The sequence below is a fragment of the Prunus dulcis genome, chromosome 6 (genome assembly GCF_902201215.1).
Source record: "Prunus dulcis chromosome 6, ALMONDv2, whole genome shotgun sequence".
In the NCBI taxonomy this organism is placed as follows: Eukaryota; Viridiplantae; Streptophyta; class Magnoliopsida; order Rosales; family Rosaceae; genus Prunus; species Prunus dulcis.
The window spans coordinates 3,794,863-3,820,683 of record NC_047655.1 but is presented as its reverse complement, the minus strand read 5'-3'; the positions used below and the strand labels follow the sequence as shown (position 1 = coordinate 3,820,683).

Here is a 25,821-nt window from a genome sequence, read left to right as displayed (position 1 = left end):
TGGTATCTGCTGTTTGATTAAGTCCTTTTCGTGCATCATCCTATGAACTAATTGGCGCTGTTAGTGGTTGTTAGATTGTTGATTTCGAGGCAACTCTGCTCAGTGGCACCAAGGTTTCAGATAAGGAAATTGGGGTCTTAACAGAGTTGCTCATGGTGGAGTTGCTTAAATTGGATGCAATTGCGGCTGATGGAGAAGCAAAAGTACAGAGGCGGGTTGAGGTTGGTGATACTTTCTTCCTTTCAAAACGTTACCATGATTCATAGGATTTCCATGTGTATGGGAACCTTATCCATACGTCCTGAACAATAGTGTTGCTTTAGGATAAATCATGCTTGAGATTTATGCTCTATAAAGTTAAACAAGAGCTAGACTAGTGTCATACTGTCTTATCAAAGATTCATCGGTGATGTAGAACTAGAAAATGGAGTTTTTTTGCAGAGACTGAAAACCTGATGTGAATATAATTTGAAGCCCAAGTGTGTGCAAATTGAAACGAAATCTAGTTTTAGTTTGTTGATAATACTTGAGAAAAGGATGGGAGGGTCAGATTCTTCCATTTGAACAAAAGGATGGGTGGGGGTTGGTTCTTTTGCTCCCAGGGTCAGATTCATACCTAATTATTTCACATGTGCATAATTTGAGTGGTCATAGAAAGGAATCCTAGGACTTAAAACCACTACAAACTTTCACCAAAAAAAAAAAACCCACTACAAACAAAATGCTGTTGCTTTGCTGTACTGCAGCAAAATAGAGAAATTTCAACCCTGCAGACTGCATTTGTGTGCAACTTTTATGCTTTTTAGTCCATCTGTGCCTTAGAAGTGCCTGCTTGAGATTTTCACTTGAAAAAAATTCGTCTGATTTACATATAGCAATGGAGAATCACAATGTTTATAAACTTTATATTCGTGCACAGGTTCGTCGTGTGCAGAGCTTTGTCGACACACTCGACAAACTAAAGGCAAGAAACTCTAATCCATTCAGCAATAAGAGCAGCAATGCAGTCTCAGTCACTACAAAATGGGAGAGGTTTGAGTTGGGGGTTGGAAGCCTAAATGCCCCAACCCCATTGCCATCTTCTACCAAAATAACTCAGGATTGGGAATTGTTTGACTAAGCTTAATAAGCCAATTATACTGGTTTTGTATAAATTTCGAAGGATATATATATATATATATATATATATATACACACATATAATGTTGTCATAGGACCCAAACCCATTTGGTACAATTTTGCTTGTTGAAAGGGTGTTTTTGGTAGCAACTGAGGGAAGGGTCCTTGAACAAATTATATATCTGTAAATATGGTTTTACCATATATTGCATACTTCTGATGCCTCTCTACTATTTCTTGTGTGCAGGTTGAAAAGCAATTTTTTTTTTTTAAGGACTTTTCTTATTGAGAGAGACAATAATATTCTAAAGGCTTTTTATCACAAAACGTCCTTAATGTTTACGAAACTATCAGATTGCATCCTTAAAGTGTTTTTATATCACTCATGGTCCCTAACGTTAATATGGGTTCTCTTAAATAGTTCCTCAGTCAAAAAAACTGTTAAATCCAGGGATATAATTGTCAAATCAATCCAAAATTATAAGGAATCTGGAGGCTTCAACCAATGAGATTATTTCTTGTGGTTTCCTTGGGTGAATCTGGCAGAACAAGTATAAGCTAATTATTCCAGCTAGAAATTCAAAAGTAGAGGTTCCTTATTCTTTTTCTCTTTCATTTACCTTGGCCAAAGACAGGTATAACATGAATCTGTATTATGTTTCTTGATGCAACTTGGATTTGAACGAAGTGCTTTCGCTAGCTACCTTTTAGGGCCATTCTTAATGCATTTCATTCAATACATTTTCGATTTGACTAGATGGAACTTTAAGGATACATGTACATGTTTTGATTGCAAACGTGTTTTTTCTTTTTACTTGCAGTCCTTGATGCAGAGGTAAGATGTTGGATTTGGCAGATATGGGAGGTGTCGTGACCCAGTTTGTATCATGAGCATGTCAAGGTCTCGGCTGGGAAACATGAGGTCCAATTTATTTTCATTGTAATATGTTTAAATTGTAAAATTTGGAAGGAAAAATCGTTAGAAACTAATGCAAAATGATATAAAGTTGGGTTTGGAGGTAGAAGGCTGCATCTCCTTCCCTTCCTCCTTGTACACTAATTGCTGCTACTTTTGCTGCTATGAATTATTAATCTCTCCGAGACCAAAGAAAATGTCAGAATAGTCGGTGCCTGCCTATAATGAAATTCAGGGACAGCAAAATAGAGTTGGAAAGAAATTTTCAAGTCGTTTTAACAAAAGATATTCTCAGAGAACGAAGAAAAGAAAGAGAGAAAGAAGAAGAAGAAGAAAGAAAGAGATAAGGGAAAGAAATAAAATATATATATATATATATTATAATTTTGGATTGATTTGACGATTATATTCCTGGATTTAATAATTTTTTTGATAGAGGGACTATTTAAGAACACCTATATTAACATTGGGAACCATGAGTGATACAAAAAAACTTTAAGGATGCAATATGATAGTTTCGCAAACGTCAGGGACGTTTTGTGATAAAAAACCTATTCTAAATTCACACACACGACATGAATGCTAGGACACGAACCTAGGATCTTGCCTGGGAGAGTAATTACTTCAAACCACTACATTAGTGAGTCTTTGAAGAAGAAAAAAAAGAACTTTTTTAATTTCACCCTATAAAACTTCAATAATCAATAAACAATTGATACAATAAATAAATACTTCAACATTTAAAAAAATTATAACTCGAGACCATCTTAAATGAACAAAATTCAGAGGATACAAATAACTAAAATACTATAATATTATTATTGACAAATTATTCATATTTTGTAAAAATAGGAATTAAGTTGGTGGGCTAGTATCTGAAGATTATATTAATATTAAACAAAGACAGCCCTACTTTTAGCAATAATGATTTTTGGAGGAAGAAAAGAGTGTGAGATGTAAATACTATAAGTATGCTATTGAGTAAAATTATATCAACTAATCCGTTGTAGTCTAGTTGGTCAGGATATTCGGCTCTCACCCGAAAGACCCGGGTTCAAGTCCCGGCAACGGAACTCATTTTTGCCATATACAAATCTAGAAAACAGTATCCATAGCAAGGGAAAGAAGGAATAGTCAATTTTTGCTAAAGCTGTAGCCAAGAAACCTTAATGGCTTTCAATTTTCATTATTTTTGAAGTTTTCTAACCGATGCTATGTTGCAAAATATGAAAGGTATTGGAATTGGGATTGGGGTGTTAATTTTCATATTTTAGATGAATTTTAAATGATCTGTCATCTTTCTAACAAGAGCATCCGAATGTTTTATTTATTGTTAGTCACCCAAATTTAACTTATAACTATACATGATACATCTATCACACAAATTTTACATATCACATGTTCCACATTTATTGCAGTTATAATTACTTCACCCACCATTTTCTACTTTGTTGTATTACTACATTGATTTGTAAGAATTTACTCTATCGAAATACATAAATTATTAATTGTATTGCCATCATATGATATGTTTCAAGCAAAAGTAGGTGCAACGGTTATAAACAATGAAGATGTTTGAGGAAATCAAAATAAACAAGTGTCCCATCAGAAATGGCTGTTATTGTTTGGGTCGACACAAATTTGACCATTATCAAGCCATCCCCAAACTTTCCAGGCCGAATAGCAAATGTTCTCATTTCGGCTTGGGTTCCTTCTCCAACCATTGTATGCAGCCAGGCCAAATATCACTCTATGCAAAAACCCAAGCCAAAGAGTAGCACGGATATTTGCCCATACAGAAAATTGGTGGAGTACAAGCGCAAGTCACTTTCCAGCCCACATGATTGTGCAGATCATTGCCCAATTGACGTCATAGTTGAGGGCCACCAATTCAAGGACGAGTGTGTGGCTTCTGGCTTTTGTGCGTTGAAATCTAACAGTTCAGTCTTGTTCTTTTATTTTTTTGAATTCCAACCAACCACTATGAGATCCAACAATTATTAGATTTGTTTTTAACATAGGTCATGTGGTACTTGTTCTTACTTTTAAAATCTTTGAAATAAGCAAAGGACCCACTAGTGTAGTGGTTTGAAGTATTTACTCCCTCAGGTAAGGTCTTAGGTTCGAGTCCTAGCATCCGTGTTGTGTGTGTGAGTTTAATATGCTATCGCCCCTTTCAATAGGAAAGAACCTCAACAAAAAAAAAAAAAAAATCTTTGAAATAAAATATTGTCGTACTTATTTTTATTTTTAAGTGAATGTTTTAGGTTAAAATATTCAAAAAAATGAAATCACGAATGTTGAAACAAAAGGAATGTCAAGAAAAATAAATTACAAAAAAGAAAAAAGAAAAAGAAAAAGGGATTAACCGTTTTTAAACAAGTTAATGAAGCTGCGGACTCAAATAATGAGTCTGCATGGTTGGAGGAAAAAACAATTTTGAGTCTGGTCCATAAATGAATAGTTGTATTTTGGAGGGTGAAATTTTGAATTTAGCCCCAACATGTTTAGAGATGGTCTAAGTACATCTAAGAGAGAGTGAGTGACTCTCGACATTAGTAAGTAGAGGTGCAAGCTGGACTGGAAATTTTGATTCCAACCCAAATTTTTTTCAATTTTGGCAAGTCATAATCAATTTCGACATCTGAAAGTTCTTAAATTCGAAAATTCCGAAAAAATAATTGGATTGGAATTGGAATGTATTTCAAGATTATGAAAATTCCAAATTCCAAAATATATTGAGAGTTCAAGCTTAGACTACACATAATGACTAGTTTCATGTTGAATTTGATAAGACTTAATGACTAAATACAAATATAGGAGCTATTTTATAAAGGATAACAACATATAATAGGTTTTCGAGCTTTTCCGTATGATTTTTCAAATTTGAGCTAAATTTAACCTTTCAAATCGTTAGACATGTTTAAAATTTTCAATGGTTTTCCAAAACTTGCCAAAAAGATTCCAAAATATGTAAGTTCTGAAATTTTCCAATAATTTCGATTATGAATTTTCCGAATTGTAATGGATGTTGAAATTCCAAATTTTTTTTATAATGGAATTGGAAAATAATTTTCATTCCGAACTTCTTTGAAATGGAATTGAATCCCCTAATTCCGTTCTGTCTCAAAATCAGCCATACTAGTAAGCTTTGAACCCTAAGAGCATCCACAATGATGCTATCTATTTCTTAGCTAAAATTAGGAGCTCTCTAAAAAATTTCAACTCTAACCATACTCCCTAATTTGGAGAGTACTCTTTTTTGATTGGTCAATCTCTATTAAAAAATAAAATAAAAAATAATTAGCATTAAATAAAGGTTTGAAATACTCATTAAATAAAGTAGCATTAAATTATGAGTAATGCTACACTTACCACATTTTTGCCCAACATTTCTATACCACATGATGTGACATGTCCATATTATATGCCATATCAATTAAATTAATAAATAATTCGGTATACATCCAATTCTTATGATAGAATTTGGGTGCAATCCACACATATATTGTTAGTAATTCAAATCCTCTTACTTCAATGCCATGTAGGATTACATTTATTTTCTAATTTAATGATGTAATTATATATATTTTTCTTTTTAAATTTATTTTCATGTTCCAATTATGCCCTTATGATTTAAATTGACTGATTCATATCATAATAATTAGCTAATTAATACAACTATTGATTCTTATTGCAATTCATAAATGGGTAAGAAATTAATTTTAGGCCAATAATTACTATATTTGACCTTTTAGTTAATTATGATTTGAATTTATAAAATATTTTATTGTCTATCCATTTTAATTTTGAAAATTCCATAAACATGCGCTGATACAAAATAAAATAAAATAAAATAAAAAATTCCTATAATCTTTCTTCTTCATCTTCTTCTTTCTTCTTCCTTGTTTTTCTTCTTACAATCCGATGGAGAGGAGGTATAATGATCTATGGATTAGGAATATACATGAATGTTAATTAGGTATGGATAGGTAAATTACCTATGGAGAAGGTATACATATGAATGCTATTTATCTATGGAGGAGGTATACATATGAATGTTAATTACCTATGGAGGAGATATATATGATATGAAATTACCTATGAAGGAGGTATACACAAACCTGCAAAGTAGGTAAATCAAACCACCCAAAGACATATATACCTCACCATAAGGTATTCACTGGTTGAAAGCTTTTGATAAATTGAGATTAATTGTAGAAATGTGATATTAATTTATTAAATGTAGTAATTAATAAAATTCAGAGGATTGATTGTACAATGACAATATGTGTAAATGTTTTAAAAATAGTGACCAACGCTTTACATACTTGGATGTCCTGTTGAGTCACTGGACCCAATTCTACGTCAAAAGAGAGGTGGACTGCATTCATAGTGCAAACTCAAAATTGGACCTATATCGAAAGAACCCTTAAATTAATGAAGTGTATTTTAATTATAGCAAAATTCGGTATAAGTCCAATTCTTATGATAAAATTTGGGTGCAATCCACACATTTGTTGTTAGTAATTCAAGTCCTCTGACTTTTATGCCATATAAGATTACTTACCTTCTTTTAATTTCTAAGGTTTATATTTTATTTTCTTAATTTTTAATTTATGTTGTGCTTCCAATTTTGCCCCTAAGATAGAAATCGGATAACCTAAATGCCAGCAAAATATCAAAAATCGCGTTAAACAATCTTCAGATGCCAAGAATAGAAAGAATCGCAGAAATCGTATCTTCCACAATCAATTATGGCCCTGTCGTATAGGTAATCGCGGGTACCTATGTAACAGGTATATGCCAAACTTCAAAAGTATTATATAGGTAAACTCTTGTCGCAGGTATGTATAGGTAATCGCAGGTACCTGTGTCATAGGTACACTTTCGGAAGTTACCTGTAGGATAGGATCTTCGTAAAGCGCCATATCAAGCCACTGCGTAAAGTACCTGTGCCATAGGTACACTATTTATAGCATTAAAGAACAATTAACACTCGGAAAAAAAAATAAAAAATAGAAGAGAAAGAAATTTAAAATGAAGAATGGAAAAGTCAACTAGGAGTGGAGTATGTATACATTCGGCGGGAGCTGGTTTTTCCCATTTGTAAATACTTTGCTTTTGTTTAAGATCACATGGGTTATCATCTACTATTGGAATTTACTCTATCATTAGTAGTAATTATGCGATTTGGATTTGGGGATCTTAGATATGCGATTTGGATTAACAGATTGGGAAAGACGTCCTTTACTTTCCATTTGTATACAATGGCAGGTGTTGTAAATCAATTAAATTTTGTGGCCACACTATTTGATTAGGTGGCTGCACGACTGGGCTTGAGGACTGGAATTAATAGGTAACAATTACTGTCCTGCAATCAAATTGTATTCTTGAAATTGGAACCATATTTAAGAGCCCCTTTTAATTAAGGCAATTAGAAAAATAAATATTGAAATAAATTATAAAAAAAAGAAAATATTAAATAATTTTAATTGATGTAGCTGTTTATTTTAGCTGTCACATAAAATGTGATAAAAGTAGTATTATTTTTAAATTATAGGGAGTCATTAAGAGTCATTTCTATCTCCTTAATTATAAGAGCTCCTCAAGAACTCTCTATTTTAAGAGGTGGATAGGGTTGTATTTTTATGATTCTCCCTAAAATTTATCTAAGAAGGTGGTTTATGAAGCAGCTTTGCCTCTCAAAATTGTCATTTCTATTCTCTCTCTTTTCTCTTTCCCCCAACAAGTCGACTCAGAAACCCACAATGTTCTTCCTCCGAGTCCACTCAGTGGACACCAACCACCCCCTCAGCCTCGAAGACGCCGAATTCACCACTATCACAACTTCCAAGATCACCAGTGCTACTGAATCAAACCCTAACACCAGCCCCAAATTCAGCGAGCGAAGAGGCATAGCTCACCTGTTCCGAAGCATAGGACACTCGTCGCTGCCAAACAGTCCTGCCTCTCGATCCACTCTCCTCTTCGTCATTGCTGTTCCCAACTACCTCTCCTTCGACGACTTCATCCGCTTCTGTGGGTCCCGAATCGACAATGTCCTCGAACTCGTCTTCATCAGGTACCGCTTCTAGATTTTCTTTGTTTACCAAGAACTTAAGAAATTTTGAATTGAGGAAATCTTGGGTTGGTTGCTTGATCAAAACCCTGAAATGGGTTTCTGACGAAATTCAGGAAATAGCAAATTTTTTTTTTTCTTCTTTAAAAAAAAAAGAATTGTGGTTAGGATTTTACTTCAATTGAGCCACAGAGTTGTGCCAGGCTTACATTGATAATTTTCATAAATATAATAAATCACATTTAAAAGATAAACTTGAGCTGAAAATATAAAAAAACAATGCTGTGAAGTAAAGGGGAAAAAAAGGGTCTATGTATCAGTTCAGTGAATATCTTTGTTTGAAATTCAAGTTTCATTTTATCTATGTTTTTGTTTCCTTAGTGATCAAACAAAGTCCAATTTAGTATTTGCTTAATTGAATTAGGAACGATGGGATGGAAGATCGGTACAGTGTTTTAGTTGAGCTGAAGAATCAGATGACCGCCGACGGATTTTATCACACTTTAAATGGGAAGAAGTATTCGCCTGGAGAGGTAATGAGTTTTTCTTATTATTGTTTATATTCATGTATGATGTATTTTGTATATCTTGAGCTTATGTGTGCGATTTTTTTTATTTTTTTTTTTAGGCCGAGGTGTGCCACATTCTGTTTCTGCTTTCTGTGGACTACACAGATTCAGATGAAATAGCTGGGACTCCTCCAGAAGGATGTACTGAATTACCAACTTGCCCAGTTTGCCTTGGTGAGTCACAATTTTCTTTAGTTGGGCGGGGGTTCTTCTGTTTAATTTTTTTTTTTCAGATATGTGATATTCTTGTGCCCAGTATTTATATTATTTTGGTTTAACTTTTGTTTCAATGTCAGAGAGATTGGATGCAGACACTAGTGGAATAGCGAGTACACTTTGTGACCATTCATTTCAATGTCCATGCATTTCAAAATGGACTTATTTATCTTGTCAGGTGAGTTGGTTTTCTGTTCCAAAATTTTGTCTGATGTGTTTTAAGTTTATTAGAGATCTTGGTTGAAAGCATTGTTGACTGCACTGCTGATATCTTTTGCTACTTGCAGGTACTGAGGGACTCAAAATCCATTAAAATGGACCGACCACTGATGGGTTCAGTAGTTAGAAAAAAAAAAAATCTTATGTAGATTATAATGAAATATTTCTATGTAACGATTGTGGTCTTAATTGGGTTTATCAATTTCAGCTTGAGTTTTCCTTGAGTTGGCATTGAGCCCTTTGTAACTCTGATATGTATTAGGACTCAAGCAAAGTTTGAGAGTCCAGCTATATAGAAGAAAGTTGCTGATTTAATATTTGTGTGCCACTAGGTTTGTCGATTTTGTCAGCAGCAGGATGAAAAGCCAGCTTGCTCTGTATGTGGAATATCTGTGAATCCCTGGGTTTGCGTAATATGTGGTTTTGTAGGATGTGGAAGGTAAACATGATGCACTCTTTTTTCTTCTTATATCTTTGGTTATTTCTGTCTCCAAAGCAAGAAAACAATATAGCCTACGCATCATTTACTTGATGAGCTATGGAGTTGTCTTAAATAAATTTGTCCAGCACAGAAAATTATTGATATTATTTGCTCTTCAAAAAGATATACAGAAGGTCATGCTGTTAGGCACTGGAAGGATACACAACATTGCTATTCTCTTGAGTTGAACAGGCAGCAGATCTGGGATTACGTTGGTGATGCTTATGTTCACCGCCTGAACCAATCGAAAATTGATGGCAAGCTAATAACTGATACGGATTCTCAATGTATGTCAGTGGAAGGGGATTGTGACAGGTGTGAATGCAGTGACGATTCTGGAATTAGTGGAGCCCTCTATAGCAGCAAAGTTGAAACTGTATGTGTTTATTTTAAGAAATTTTTTTACTTTTACTCTACCTTGCACTATCCATTATTTGGCGTTTTCTTATTCACATAACTGATCTTTAGATGTTGTGCTACAACAGATTGTAGACGAGTATAACCGACTTCTTGCAAGTCAGCTTGAGACTCAAAGACAAGTAGGTTGTCACCAAACCCACTTCTTCTTTGTGTTCTTATTTTTCCCTCTACCTAATTGGCTGTTGATCAAGTAATATCCTTTTCTTTTTCTTGAAATTCAGTATTATGAATCTCTACTTATGGAGGCCAAAAGTAAAAAGGAAAGTTCAATTTTAGAAGCAGTGGAGAAGGCTGTAAATTCCAAGATGCAGGATATTCAAGCGAAACTAGAGAAATGTCTTGAGGAAAGAAATGCTGTTGAAGATGTGAGTTTGTAATGTGCTCGTCTTTATTTTGGGGTTTGGCATTGCAGTACTGTGTTTATGTGAAATCAGTTATTTTTTTCTTTCTGAAAGTTCATTTTATTTGATTGTGCCTATTTTTTGTGTTTGTTTCTTAGATAAACCGTAATCTCATCAAGGACCAAGAAACCCGACGTGGGAAGTTGAAGGAAATTGAAGTAAGGTACATATTGTTTTCTCTCTTTCATTGATAGATGTCAAGTCTCCCCTTGTTTAGATACTAACACTTCAGATAGGACCATGAGGGTAATAAGGGGTTGTTCAAAATCTGAAAGTGAAATATGGAGAGCCATTCAGTATTTGCCAAAACTTCTGTTCTTTTCTTTCTTCCCATCCTGTCCCATTCTCTCCCACACAACAGATAGTGATCATTTCAGGACCCATGTGCCTGTGCTAGATCTATAGGATATGGCATAGAGGCAAGTCTGTGATTATTAATAGCGGCACTGGATTCTTTGCTTTATATATCCTCCATGATTTAAACTCCTTTTAGGGAAGCTGCATCACTGAGGTTAAGAGAGGAGAAGATGGTTGATCTGGAAGAACAGGTATTGACGTTACGAGTTTCTGCTTGTTAGCCACTATTTAGAAGTTGCTGGTTTCTCTTCTTAACAAGTCTAAATGATGGTGGTGACAGATTAGAGATCTTACAGTCTACATTGAAGCCCAAAAAACACTTAACGACATGACGGATTCAGATGGCATCAAAGGGGGAACACTCTTGCCTGTACCTTCTTCAAAGCAATCTTCTCCTGCCAACTCTAGAAGACAAACAAAATCTGGCCGAAGACGGAACTAAAAGATGGGCACTCAACATGTTGTGTATAGTAATAATTGTGTGTTCAGTTGATTTTGGATCATGTAGCGATTTCAGCGAGTCTTAATCAACCGGTTGGCTAGGATATGGGTCCTAGCCATTGTATATTTTTCTTTTCTTCTAGTGAGTTCATTACATTGGAGATACTTCTTCCAACCTCCATAGTTCCTATAAATATTTGTACTAACGTATATTTGGTCAGTTGAACCACCATCAACCTGGCACGATACATCTACAGATTTCCTATACCTAGACAGGATGGATACATGCATGCATGCCTTTGCATCTCATCATCATCATCATCATCATCATCATCATCATATAAATTATTTTAAATAATTGAGTACAAATATGGATTTTGTGTCTAGTGTGTCACATCTATTAGATTAAAAAAACACTTTTTTTGTGTCTACTTCCACAGTTAATTTAACTGATTTCTTATGTTAGATGTAAAATTGTGTTCCATATCTGACACAATTGTTGGGATGTTGAATTTCACTGAAAGTTATGAGTACAAGTATATATATTGGTACAGTTGTGATACAATACGACGGCTCTTGGCGTCGAGACCAAGCAACGTATATAAGTTATAACACACAGCTAAATTATTGGAAGGAAACCTACAATAAATAAATGGCTAACAACTTCGATAGCAAATAAGAAAGTTGCATTGGGGGTAAACCTAGAAATCCCATAGACTGAATGGGTATAGCCGCGTGATACTAAAAAAATCTATTTATAGCATATTTCGTAAGTATAGCCGCTGTACTTGGTTCTTCTAAAATAAAAAAGGAACCCAGTATAGCCGCGCGGCTATACGCTTGATAAAAAAAATTTAAAAATGCACCGGCGTATAGCCATGCGGCTATCCTATTAACTAAACCGGAGTATAGCCGTGCGGCCATACTATTCGCTGGGATAGACATATACCGACGAACTTCCGTCGGGACAGGTTAAAAAAAGAAAAAAAAAATATAAACTTAGTATGTTTAGATTAATTAATTTTTTTCATTTTATTTTTAGTAATTAAATAATATCTTTGTATTATTTAATTAGTTAAATTAATAATTATATTTTAATAATTATTTCTTTAGTGAATAATTAGAATTAAATATTTTAATTAACTTCATGAATTATATTACTTAATAAATAATAATTAAAATTTTCTTATTGTTTTCTTTAATAAAATATTTAAATACTAAGTAAATAATAACTAAAACATAACTACTAATTAAAGTAATTAAAAAAGAATTTCATATTATGCTACTTAAAGGCTATAGCCGCTCGGCTATACGTAAAAAATTTCTATTTTTGGGGTATATCCGCGCGGCTATACTGTCAAAATATTCTATTTGTAGAGTACATTCGCCCGGCTATACGATTGAAATATTTTATTTTGTAGTATAGCTTAGTGGCGATACTCGTAAATATTATATTTATGGTATTTTAAATTTATGGAGTATAGCCGGGCGGCCAAACCTTTTAGTATGGCCGTTCGGCTATACTGCAAAATCTCATAAAAAAAACATCATCCGTAAGTTTCTGCTTCAACAAGTCCTTCAACAATGAACAGCGACTCATTGTCATTCTCCGCACTCGTATTCCCAGAACTCAAAACCACCCACCAACTCGACTGCACCCCCAACTTCCAAACCTGGAGAGACAACAATGTCGCTTACGTCCTCCCGACCCAAAATCCAGAACCCCCACCCCCGACACCCCACTAGACGTCGTCGTTCTCCATCAGAAATGGCTGCGCGACGACTTCGCGGCACGCCACATCATCCTCGGAGAGCTGCACAAGCACGTCCAGATGTCCTACAACCGCCACGAGACCACCAAGTCCCTCATGGACGCGCTCTCGGCCTTCTTCACCCGACCCTCCGTGGCCAAGCGGATGGACAAGCAGATGTCATTTGCATATATGCGTGACCAATTTTGTATTTCCGCTATAAAATATTTTCCCAACCTTTTCTTATGGATAGTAAATTCATAATGATTGGACGCTGCTGCTAGGAAATCCTGTGTTGAGTCCATCATATGGACCCCAACAAAATAAACGGGGGGAGAGAGGTGTCAAATTACTTTTGGCAGGGAAACCCAAGAATGTGAGGAATCCGTACACGTTAATATAATTTCAAGCACATATATAATCATCAAATCCGTTGTAGTCTAGTTGGTCAGGATATTCGGCTCTCACCCGAAAGACCCGGGTTCAAGTAAGTCCCGGCAACCGAACTCTGTTTTTTTTGTTCTATCACTAATATCATTTCATATTCATGCAAAATTAATATTGATGTGCCCTTACTAATAAAATAGTTTTGCAAGAAACCTATTCACAACTTTTTTGTTTTTTGTTTTTTTCTTTGATAATTGTAGTAAGTATCATTAAGGATTAGTCAAGGATATTACTTTGTATTGCTTAAAGATATTTTATTTAAAGATTGAAACTTCATTTTTATTATTGTCTAATATGAGGTGTTTTGTTTTCATTTAACAATTAGTTAAGAAATATAGTTTATTTTTAAAAAGGGTGAAACTAGTCAGGTATGTTAAAACGGGTGAAACAAGTCATGTTTTTAAAAAATGAATCACTATTCTTAACGGATGAAATACATCGTGTCCATGTATGGTACGTTGCACCATTAACCCAATAGGTTGTGTTCGTGTCAACTCATTAAGAAATCATATTGACATAAACACGACACGAGTAAGACAAATACGACATGTTTACCAAGTCTAAGGTTATGTATAGAATACCCATTATTACATTTATCAGTTCCGATCCGAGCTATGATTCATTGCGCAATATCATACCACATAAAATGTTAATAATATTTCATTGTTTGCCTCTATCACTTGTATACATTCCCAATAGGAACATGTTATTATTCAAAGTATAGTAATCCCTACACAAAATTAGTCATGGAAACGATCGAACATTTTAATTTATCCCAATCATCACCCAATTTCTCACACTCCTACTACTTAAACTAAACGAAGAGTAATTAGTCAAAGAGGTTCTAGTTGACATCAAACATTTATACCAACGGTTGGTCCTCGTCAAAAGCTGTGGTTGGAGACTCATTGTATTTCAACATGCATTTTTCCACTTACTGGGAAGACGTGGTTCCTTAATCCCTTCAATTCAAGACCTTTATCGCGTTTGTATTGATAGCTCAGGAAATAGTTAGAATTTGAAGCCGAAATCAACTTGTATAAGATTCCAAATTATCATTCGAGACATGGTCAAGAATGTTATATACAAGGCGCTCTTCTTCATATTGAAAAAAAGAATGTGATCACTATACTCTCCAAGTCAGATTATATCGCAGTGCCTAAACCAACAAAAGCCTACTCAAAATTTGCCTTCACTTTACACAAACATAACAATCTAAGCAACTAACGATATCCATTGCTTCCAAGTAGCTCACCAGTGCTTTTATGGCTCTTCCAACGCACCATTTGAATACTCCTCCCCTGCAACACCGGATGTTCCATTTGATAACCGGCTTGTACTGTTGGAATTGGAATAAGTGGAGTATGTGGAAGCAGGGTTGCCTCGTGACTGCCGGGTCTGCGCAGCTGTACTACTTCTTGTCACTTTGGCACGGGCCTTTCTACCCTGTGGTGGAGGAAAGAACAAAAACATTTTTTTAGTTTCCACCCTAGCGTTCTCATTCAAGGAACTTTCTATTTTTGTCTTCTTAACCATAAAATATGAACAATTGTCTAACATATGAAGATATCAGAGAATCACCTTTCCCATACACTTCTCCAGATGAGGAGCGAACCTCCCAGCCATGATAGCTCGACCACAATTCATGCACTCAAATACTTCATTGGCTACAGAAGGATGGGTCTGTCCAAATATGTCAACCACATACTTGCTATTTGCTTCACCACTATTACTAGGATCAGCTACCCTTACCCGTGCTTGGGCTGACAGCCTTAGTTCTTCTTCCTCTTCTTCAAAATTACGATCAAGACCCAACTTCGCTATTCGATGACACTCAGATGCAACATCAACAATAATGGAATCAAGGAGATCCCCAAAAATATGTGACGTAATCTGCAACCACAAGCCAGAAGAGAAAGGAACTATGAGAACTATATTGTCAGCTGATTTTTACATGCACAGATGAAATATTCAAATTTTTATCTTCTGAATTACATTACACAAGACCAAGAATAACACTGAATTATCCATATCCTAGCCTTCACATACACAAGAACCATTCCACGATGAACGGAAAAGCCTTATAGTGCATTGAAGTAGCAACTTATGATAATGCCAAAGGGATTGACCTTTGAACATCCCTTATGTAAAATATATATTAGAAATGTTAAATCCACCATTTGCTCCCATTAAGATAAGCAAATTCATATTTTCTTCCATTGTTCTGCTTTGGTAACTAAAGAACACAACCCTTGGATCACGGGCATTTGCTCTTTACCCAAAAGCAGTGATCACCAAACCCAGCACATGATGCCTCAGGACCATGTCCACAATCTACAATGAACAATTTGCTAGTACAAACTACTTGGCTATCAAACACTATAGCTAGTAATGTCAAGAACATATAAATTTGATTAATGACTTGAACTGGTGCATCAACTATAACTAAACATAATCAGTCCTTAAATAAGGATGTTAAACCGTCTATATGTTGATAAGATGCATATCAATGCACTTCAAGACATAACAATTTAAAACCCACAAAAATCACCAAGCCATTCTCATACAGACCCAAAACAAAACTTCAAAATCCACCACCTTCTTCTGGGTCAGAAACCACAAAGCCAAAATTAAAAAAAGGAACAAAGGGCGTTCCTTTGAATGTAAATGAATAAATACCTGAGTATCAGATGAAGAAGACATATCATCTTCATTTGGAAGCGACATGAGGGAGCTAAATGGGATTATAACCTACCCAAATACAGAAAATTTGTTAAAATTAATCATCCAAGGAAAACAAGAAATCATTTTTATGACAGCAACTTTGGTACAAGCCAATAATTTATAAGAACCCAAAGTAGTCCTTTACTTATAATGAAATTTAGTCGAGACTGATATGAACTGATCGATCTAAGCAGCAAAACTCTGCAATACTTGAGAGAACTGATCGATCTAAGCAGCAAAACTCTGCAATACTTGAGAGAGAGAGAGAGAGAGAGAGAGAGAGAGAGAGAGAGAGGACTCACTAATTGTTCAAAAGGAAAAGGGGAAAGTGCTCAGAAGCTGCTCTGGGACTGAGGCAGAGAGGGAAGTGATCCCAAATCGGTGGAATTGGGATTTTGGGAAGGAGAACAGAGATTATCCACTGCGTCGCGCTTTCTTCTGTTTTTTAACTTCAACCTATGGGAGCTTGCCATGCCCCACTTTCTTAGCTTCCTGTGGTAGAAAAAAAAAATAAACAAAATAAACAAAAGTAGAAAAAATAAAAAGTTCCGTTGCCGGGAATCGAACCCGGGTCTCCTGGGTGAAAGCCAGATATCCTAACCGCTGGACGACAACGGAATGTTGATTACCAGTTCATTTGAAAACTATTTATTAGGGTTAAGAAGAGCCGAACTGTATAATACATTGTCCCCACGTGGCAAACAAGTAGAGCCGAACGGCTATACTATTTGTAATATAAAAAGACCAGCCCACAGCATAGGTACCACGTGTCAAAAAGGTAGAGCCGGGCGGCCTTACTATTTTTTTAAAGGTAAAACGAGTATAGCCGCACGGCTATACTCTGTGTTTTTTAATAATTTTTTAAAAGTAGACACATGGCGCATGTCCTCCTTTTTATATTAAAAATAGTATAGCCGCACGGCTATACTCAGTTAAAATTTTTTTTTAAAATATAAAATTTTTACGAAAAGGTAGGCTACACACCCTTTAAGTAGCATCACTTTTTTAATTACTTTGATTAGTAATTAACTTAGTGAATATTAAAGGATATTCAATTAAGTAATATAATTCATGATGTTAATTAAAATATTTAATCATAATCAGTCATTAAATAAATAATAATTAAAATATAATTTCTAATTCAACTAATTAAATCTCCAATGCCCATTATGTAGTTACTAAAAGTAAAATTTTTAAAAATTAATTAACCTAAACATCCCAAGTTTATATTTATTTTTCAAAAATAAGACCTCTCCCGACGAAATTTCGTCGGCAAAGATATTTTCGTCGGGGGAAACCTAATCCGGCAAATTTTGTCGGCATAGATCTTTACAGACGAAATTTCGTCGGGAGAAGTGTTCTTTTTTATTTTTTTTTTTGAAAAGTATAAATTTTAAAAATATAAAATTAGTTTCTTTACTTTCTCTTTGGGCCAACTTCCTTCATTTAATATATGTAATTAAGTAATATCTTATCCTTTTTGAATTACTTTAATTAGTCGTAATATATATATATATATATGTGTGTGTGTGTGTGTATGTGTGTGTGTATGTACGTAGTTTCCAATAATACATTCGTGTTCTATACGCATCTCCTTTTTTTAAAAAGCAAACGTACAATAGTTGTATTGTACATGTTTGTACGCATTTGTAATGCTTAATACACATACTTTTTACAAAATTTTCATTAAGACACACAAAGTTCACGTATTATACAAATAATTATCACATATTATTGAATAAGAATAATGTACGTTATAAAAATTATATTAAAATATTGTATAGTGGCCGATTAATATCTACTTTGGATATGTTTAAACTAACAAATTAATATCTATAAAGTACAAGCTAATGCAACTTGGAGGGTCGTTCTTTCTTTTATTTATTTATTAAATACTATATTTACATAGTATAGCCGTGCGGCTGTACTATATTTATCTTTTTGAAAAATAGTCCATCCGAGCGGCTATACTTTTTTTTGGGACACGTGGCGCCTAATCGTTGGAGGGTCCTTTTTTTTAAAACAAAAAAAGGTACAGCCGCACGGCTGTAATCTGTGTTTTTTAATAATTTTTTTAAAGTAGACACATGGCGCCTGTCCTCCATTTTATATTAAACATAGTATAGCCGCACGGCTATACTCAGTTTTAAATTTTTTTTTTTTTAATATAAATTTTTTATGAAAAGGTAGGCTACACCCTTTAAGTAGCATCAGTTTTTTAATTACTTTGATTAGTAATTAACTTATTGAATATTAAAGGATATTCAATTAAGAAATATAATTCATGATGTTAATTAAAATATTTAATCATAATCAGTCATTAAATAAATAATAATTAAAATATAATTTCTAATTCAACTAATTAAATCTCCAATGCCCATTATCTAGTTACTAAAAATAAAAATTTTAAAAATTAATTAACCTAAACATCCTAAGTTTATATTTATTTTTCAAAAATAAGACCTCTCCCGACGAAATTTCGTCTGCAAAGATATTTTCGTCGGGTGAAACCTAATCCCGCAATTATTTCTCTAGTCAATAATTAGTATTAAATATTTTAATTAACATCATAAGCGATGTTACTTAATAAATAGTATTTAGTTGTTAAAGTTCTTAATACCCATATTATACACGTGCGTACGTATTTTTCAATAGTACTTCTGTATACGTCTTAAAGATGCGGTATAATGAAAGCAAACGTATTGTACACGTATGCACGTATTTTAATGATTATTTAATTCAAAACAATTAATTACTATTTACCAAGTAATTTACGAAATTGAGTAAAATATTTGAATATTCACTAAAGAAATAATAATTAAAACATAATCACTAATTAAAGTAATTAAAAAAGGGCTAAAGTATTACCTAATTACATGTATTGAATTGAAGAAGTTGGCCCAAAAGCAAAAGTAAAGAAACAAATTTATTTAAAAAAAAAAAAAGAGGAACACAACCTCTCCCGACGAAATTTCGTCGGCACAAGTGCATAGACCTCTCCCGACGAAAAAATAAATGCCAATAAAATTTTGTCGGGGCAAACCTAATCCGGCAAAATTTGTCGGCAAAGACCTATGCCGACGAAATTTCGTCGCAAGAGGTTTTCTTCTTTTTAAAAAAAATTAAAAATTCTGAAAATTATTATTTTTTTCTTTTCATAATTAAATAATATCTTAGCTTGATTTAATTACATTCATTAGTAATTATGTTCGAACAATTATTTCTCTAGTCAATAATTAGTATTAAATATTTTAATTGACATCATAAGTGATATTACTTAATAAATAGTATTTAGTTGTTAAAATTCTTAATACCCATATTATACACGTACGTACGTATTTTTTAATAGTACTTCCGTATATGTCTTAAAGACTCGGTATAATGAAAGCAAACGTATTGTACACGTACGCACGTATTTTAATGATTAATTAATTACTATTTACCAAGTAATTTACTAAATTGAGTAAAATATTTAAATATTCACTAAAGAAATAATAATTAAAACATAATCACTAATTAAAGTAATTAAAAAAGGGCTAAGGTATTACCAAATTACATGTATTGAATTGAAGAAGTTGGCCCAAAAGCAAAAGTAAAGAAACAAATTTATTTAATTTGTTTTATTATTAAAAAATTTTTTTTTTTAAAAAAAGGAACACAACCTCTCCCAACGAAATTTAGTCAGCACAAGTGCAAAGACCTCTCCCGACGAAAAATCTATGCCGACGAAATTTCGTCAGGGCAAACCTAATCCGGCAAATTTTGTCGGTATAGACCTATGCCAATGAAATTTCGTCGCGAGATTTTTATTCTTTTTTTTACAAAAAAAAATTCTGAATTTTTTTTTTCTTTTCATAATAAAATAATATCTTAGCTTGATTTAATTACGTTCGTTAGTAATTCTGTTCAAACAATTATTTCTCTAGTCAATAATTAGTATTAAATATTTTAATTAACATCATAAGTGATATTACTTAATAAATAGTATTTAGTTGTTAAAATTCTTAACACCCATATTATACACGTAAGTACGTGTTTTTCAATAGTACTTTCATATATGTCTTAAAGACTCGGTATAATGAAAGCAAACGTATTATACACGTATGCACGTATTTTAATGATTATTTAATTCAAAACAATTAATTACTATTTACCATGTAATTTACGAAATTGAGTAAAATAATTAAATATTCACTAAAGAAATAATAATTAAAACATAATCACTAATTAAAGTAATTAAAAATAGGCTAAGGTATTACCTAATTACATGTATTGAATTGAAGAAGTTGGCCCAAAAGCAAAAGTAAAGAAACAAATTTATAATTAAAAAAAAAATGTATTATTAAAAAAATTAAAAAAAAAAGAAAAAAGGAACACATCCTCTCCCGACAAAATTTCATCGGCACAAGTGCATAGACCCGTGAGAGGTTTTTTCTTTTTTTCTTGATTTAATTACATTCATTTGTAATTATGTCCTAACAATTATTTCTCTAGTCAATAATTAGTATTAAATATTTTAATTAACATCATAAGTGATATTACTTAATAAATAGTATTTAGTTTTAAAATTCTTAATACCCATATTATACACGTACGTACGTATTTTTCAATAGAACTTTCGTATACGTCTTAAAGACTCGGTAAGTACGCACGTATTTTAATGATTATTTAATTCAAAACAATTAATTACTATTTACCAAGTAATTTATGAAATTGAGTAAAATATTTAAATATTCACTAAAGAAATAATAATTAAAACATAATCACTAATTAAAGTAATTAAAAAAGGGCTAAGGTATTACCTAATTACATGTATTGAATTGAAGAAGTTGGCCCAAAAGCAAAAGTAAAGAAACAAATTTATTATTTAAAAAGAAAATTATTATTTATTATTAAAAAAAAAAAAGGAACACAACCTCTCCCGACGAAATTTCGTCGGCACAAGTGCAAAGACCTCTACCGACGAAAAAATCTATGCCGACGAAATGTCGTCGGGGAAAACCTAATCCGGCAAAATTTGTCGGCAAAGACCTATGCCGACGAAATTTCGTCGCGAGAGGTTTTTTTCTTTTTTAAAAAATAAAAATTCTGAAAATTATTATTTTTTTCTTTTCATAATTAAAAAATATCTTAGCTTGATTTAATTACATTCATTAGTAATTATGTTCTAACAATTATTTCTCTAGTCAATAATTAGTATTAAATATTTTAATTAACATCATAACTGATATTACTTAATAAATAGTATTTAGTTGTTAAAATTCTTAATACCCATATTATACAATGTATTTTTCAATAGTACTTCAGTATATGTCTTAAAGACTCGGTATAATGAAAGCAAACATATTGTACACGTACGCAAGTATTTTAATGATTATTTAATTCAAACAATTAATTACTATTTACCAAGTAATTTACGAAATTGAGTAAAATATTCCTGGGTGAAAGCCAGATATCCTAACCGCTGGACGACAATGGATTGTTGTTTAGGTTTAACAAAATCTAAGTATATGGACCTAATCAATACGTGCTGTTTTTGCTTTTTGTCTTTTTTATTTTCTCCAAAATTTACTTCAGAATCAGTTTCAATACTAGATTACAATAGGAAACTAATGAATAAATGTAAATGTACTAAGATTCATTAATTTACATCAAGATTCTTATATGCACCAGTTCATCTTTACTCCTAGAGTTCTATTTCCATCAGGTTGTTATGCTTTCTTTTCCTTTATACTGAAGCAACCTTATAAACTAATTATAATAGAATTGTCTGTTCAATAACCATTATTTTATGATATTATTATTTTGTCACTCAAATCATTGTGGTAAGATTTGCTTCAGAATCCATACTATATATGAAATAAACTTTAAGTTTGTGGAAGAGTTGAAGAAGAGGATTGGTTTAGATTACAATCGGCTATCCCAAAAGTCAATTATTGTATTTCATGGTATATTTGATTGTATTCTTGGTAGATATATGATTCTGGACTTCCAATTGTCGTTGGCGTCTGGTATTATCTTGTAAACTCTACATTTTTTGTTGCTGTATTTATGGGTTTAACCCATATTATTTGTTATAAATAAAATCCATTTTTTATTCTTGCCCAATAGATTAATAGCTGGAAGTCATTAGAATGGGAAAGAATTTAAATTCTCATTCCCCAATATCGCTTGTATAAATAAAATAAAATAATTGAAGAAATAACTTTAGCCCTAAACCCTAAAATGATATGACAAAATTGTATATTTAAAGAGTAAAGCCGCGCGGCTATACTGTATAAATACATTCAAATATTTTAACCGGTTATACTCTTTAAATATTAATATATTCGAATATTTTAAAGGTATAGCCGCACGGCTATACTCTTTAAATATATTCACAGCGAGCACGAAGCTTGCACTCACAGAGGACGGCCATTTCACTTCTCTATGAGCAAGTCCAGCAGTGCTGGTGGACTCGGGCTGGGGGGGGGGGGTTTGGGGCAAAAAACGAAGTCCAGTAGCAAAGGTTCAGCCCGGGCGAGAGTGGGGGCCACCAAAACGGGCAGGCCCAAAGGGGAATTCGGCCCGAGCTCGGGCCCGAGGTCTGGGACAAAATAGCTGACGCCATGCTGGTGTGAGGCTTGGGTCCAAGTTAGTCATTGTCCCGTAACGGGCAATGAGATTAAATTTTCTCATATGTGGAAAAAAATTTATCAAGCATTTTGTGAAAGGGCAATTGGTTATACACGTACAGAAATGGCACTATCCAGTAGGTGGAAAGTTCTTAATAAAGAGTTGGGGAAATGGAGAAATGCCTTAGCAAAAGCGATTGACAACCATCGAAGCGGAGAAAATCTTAGCAGTGAGGTAAATTATTTGTCATTTTTCTTGTATTAATTTCTATGTCATATTAATTTTTATTTAAATGTTTCTTGCAATTTATATATTTTGTTAATATGTCTCTATTTTTTTTTTAATACATGTTGCATTTTTTTATTATTTCTTTAATTTCCATTAGTTTTTTTTTTTTTACATGTTGCATTGCCAATATTTTAAAAATTCTCTTGCATTTCCATTTCATTTTTTTTTATAGATTATACAAGCACAAATGTGGTTTGGTGCTACCGGCCAAGGGAAAAAAAGTTTCAACCATACCCATTGTTGGGAGGTGGTGAAGACTTGTAAGAGATTCCAAATTATTCCAACCGGTCCGACGGTAGTCTTGAATGAGACTCCACTTCATGAGACGCCGGCATCGGATTCACCTATGGATTCCCCGATGAGTACCGACTCACCCATTGAAAATAATCCAAGGCCTATTGGGAGGAAGGCGACGAAGGCGAAGAGAGGGAGTAATTCTAGCAAGAATGCATCTCAATTTTTGGAGGAACTTTCAAAGCACCAAGCCATGAGAATTGAAATGGACTTGAAACAACAAGAGCACGATATGGCAGTTCAAGTAGAATATGCAAAAGAAAGGGAGTATGTACGCAAAGAAAGGGAGTATGTACGCGAACAAAACATTGAAAAAAAAGATCGGGAAACCATGGCCATGGATACAAGCCATATGTCTCCCTGAAACAAAACAATTTTGGAAGCTAGAACGAAGGGATGTTATGAGACGAAGACTTTTTCGTGACGATGGACCTAGCAACACGGATTGGTTAAATGATGGAAACCATTAAAATAGTTTGTTTGCCTTTAATGTCTTAGTTTACTTGCCTTTGATTTCATTGTATTTTTTTTTTTTGTTTAATTCATGTACCTTTGATTTCATTGTATTTTTTGTTTTGTTTAATTCATGTATTTTATTTTATTATTAGTTGTATTGCTTTTCTTTTAGTCAATAAAGAAAATATTCAACAAAAATCCTTTTTATTCAAAACATTCCATACATAAAAAACAAACCACAACCAAAGCATAAAAAAATAAACAAACCACAACCAAAGCATAAAAAATAAAACAAACCACAACCAAAGCATAAAAAATAAACAACCCACAACCAAAGCATAATAAAATAAAAACAACTTCTTCACTTCACTTTATTCACCTTCATTTCCTTCATTACCTTTCACCGCCCATAAATGCTCCATCAAGTCAACTTGACAGTGTTCATGAATATAGGACGATTGCATCTCCGTGTAGCGATCAATCATACGGGGCATGAAACTACCGTCTCTAACCAACGGTTCATGCTGCACTTGCTTCTCCATTTGGCCCCACTGGTTTTTCATAAATTCGTGTTAGGGCCGTGTCCATGGGATTTGGTTCATACACGTCATCAGCATCGTAATCATATTCATCTTCCACAATCATGTTATGGAGGATGATACAAGTCATCATTATACTCCTAAGCACCTCCTCGTCAAATAGACGTGCCGCGCCCCTGATAATAGCCCACCTAGCTTGAAGGATACCAAAGCACCTCTCAACATCTTTTCTGTACCCCTCTTGATAGCGAGCAAAAAATTTTTGCTTATGGGATCGGGGATGTGGAATTGTTTTCACAAATGTTGTCCACCTCGGGTATATGCCATCAGCTAGATAATACCTGGTCTGGTAGATGGTATTGTTAATTTCATATGTGATATTTGGGGCTTCACCTCTCAAAACATCATTGAACACCGGGGATTGACCTAGGACATTCAAATCGTTTTGAGATCCGGCAACTCCGAAGAAGGCGTGCCAAACCCATGTATCAAAACCAGCAACTGCTTCCAGGATGATACTTTTCTGCCCTTTTCTATTTCCATAGTCCCCTTGCCAAGCAGTTGGACAATTTTTCCACTGCCAGTGCATGCAGTCAATGCTACCAATCATGCCAGGGAATCCTCGAGACTCAGCTTTTTGGAGAAGCCTTTACAGGTCCCTGGGCGTAGGTCTGCGGAGGTAGTCTCTGGTGTACAGAGTTTCCACTGCATCACAAAATCGCACCAAGCTCTCCAAAACAGTGGACTTCCCCATCCGAGCAATCTCATCCACCTGATCAGCAGATGACCCATACGCCAACATTTGTATCACAGCTGTGAACTTCTGCTCTGGAAGAAGTCCCAAATTTCCAACACAATTTCTCTTTTGAACAAAATATTCATCATAATTGCAAATATCATGCATGATTTTTTTTGAACAAATGAGGTTGCATTCTATATCTCCCTCGAAAATGAACATCAGAGTACAGAGATTGTGGGATAAAATAATCTTCCATAAGATTCTTACCCCTGGAATGTCTATGTCTGTCCACATTTGGGCGACGGCCTTCTCGTGAACCACGGCGAGCCTGCTTTTCTTCCTCCAGCAAAGCAACTGCTATGCCAAGTTGCTCATCTAGTTCTCTCTGCGCCCTTTTGCTTGCAGCTCGTCTACGCATTCTTTCTCTAGTTTCTCGCTCTTGCCTCTCCAAACCCTCTTCCATGTCTGCCATTGAGAATGGAGAATGAAATCTAAAATTTGAGAAATGGAAATGTAGAGAAGAACTGGTGTGTGAGGTATGAGCTGAACCTCTGATTTTATAGAAAAATGTACACATATAGATATGACACGCGGCGCAATCTTAGAGGGTGAAAATCTTATCTGAAATTTGAAATTCAAATGAAATTTCAAATTTCAAATTTATCAGAAATTTGAATTCCGAAATGTATCTGAAATTTGACATTTTGAATTTATCTGAAATTTGAATTTTGAAATGTATCTGAAATT

The 25,821-nt window shown here is 33.8% G+C and overlaps 3 protein-coding genes and 3 non-coding genes across 6 annotated transcripts; 4 read left to right on the top strand and 2 right to left on the bottom strand.

The window, feature by feature from the left end:
* Positions 1 to 50: 50 nt before the first annotated feature.
* On the top strand, positions 51 to 1,352 carry LOC117631995 (BAG family molecular chaperone regulator 4-like). The gene is made up of 2 exons (XM_034365354.1): positions 51 to 221; positions 920 to 1,352. The coding sequence occupies exons 1-2, from the start codon at positions 153 to 155 to the stop codon at positions 1,118 to 1,120; spliced, it is 270 nt and encodes an 89-aa protein (XP_034221245.1). The 5' UTR covers positions 51 to 152; the 3' UTR covers positions 1,121 to 1,352.
* A 1,683-nt stretch (positions 1,353 to 3,035) lies between these two features.
* On the top strand, positions 3,036 to 3,108 carry TRNAE-CUC. Its single transcript has one exon. It is a non-coding gene; the product is annotated as a tRNA-Glu (tRNA).
* Positions 3,109 to 7,737: 4,629 nt separating this feature from the next.
* On the top strand, positions 7,738 to 11,486 carry LOC117633259 (BRAP2 RING ZnF UBP domain-containing protein 1-like). The gene is made up of 11 exons (XM_034366982.1): positions 7,738 to 8,120; positions 8,542 to 8,650; positions 8,746 to 8,860; positions 8,983 to 9,080; positions 9,454 to 9,560; positions 9,726 to 9,978; positions 10,088 to 10,141; positions 10,244 to 10,387; positions 10,522 to 10,586; positions 10,917 to 10,971; positions 11,061 to 11,486. The coding sequence occupies exons 1-11, from the start codon at positions 7,807 to 7,809 to the stop codon at positions 11,220 to 11,222; spliced, it is 1,476 nt and encodes a 491-aa protein (XP_034222873.1). The 5' UTR covers positions 7,738 to 7,806; the 3' UTR covers positions 11,223 to 11,486.
* A 1,915-nt stretch (positions 11,487 to 13,401) lies between these two features.
* Positions 13,402 to 13,478, top strand: TRNAE-CUC. The gene has a single exon. It is a non-coding gene; the product is annotated as a tRNA-Glu (tRNA).
* A 958-nt stretch (positions 13,479 to 14,436) lies between these two features.
* LOC117631628 (SAGA-associated factor 11) lies at positions 14,437 to 16,606 on the bottom strand. Its single transcript, XM_034364887.1, has 4 exons — positions 16,446 to 16,606; positions 16,099 to 16,170; positions 15,001 to 15,312; positions 14,437 to 14,865 (listed from the first exon to the last, which is right to left on the bottom strand). The coding sequence occupies exons 2-4, from the start codon at positions 16,144 to 16,146 to the stop codon at positions 14,683 to 14,685; spliced, it is 543 nt and encodes a 180-aa protein (XP_034220778.1). The 5' UTR covers positions 16,147 to 16,170; positions 16,446 to 16,606; the 3' UTR covers positions 14,437 to 14,682.
* Positions 16,607 to 16,689: 83 nt separating this feature from the next.
* On the bottom strand, positions 16,690 to 16,761 carry TRNAE-UUC. The gene has a single exon. It is a non-coding gene; the product is annotated as a tRNA-Glu (tRNA).
* Between the last annotated feature and the right edge of the window lie 9,060 nt (positions 16,762 to 25,821).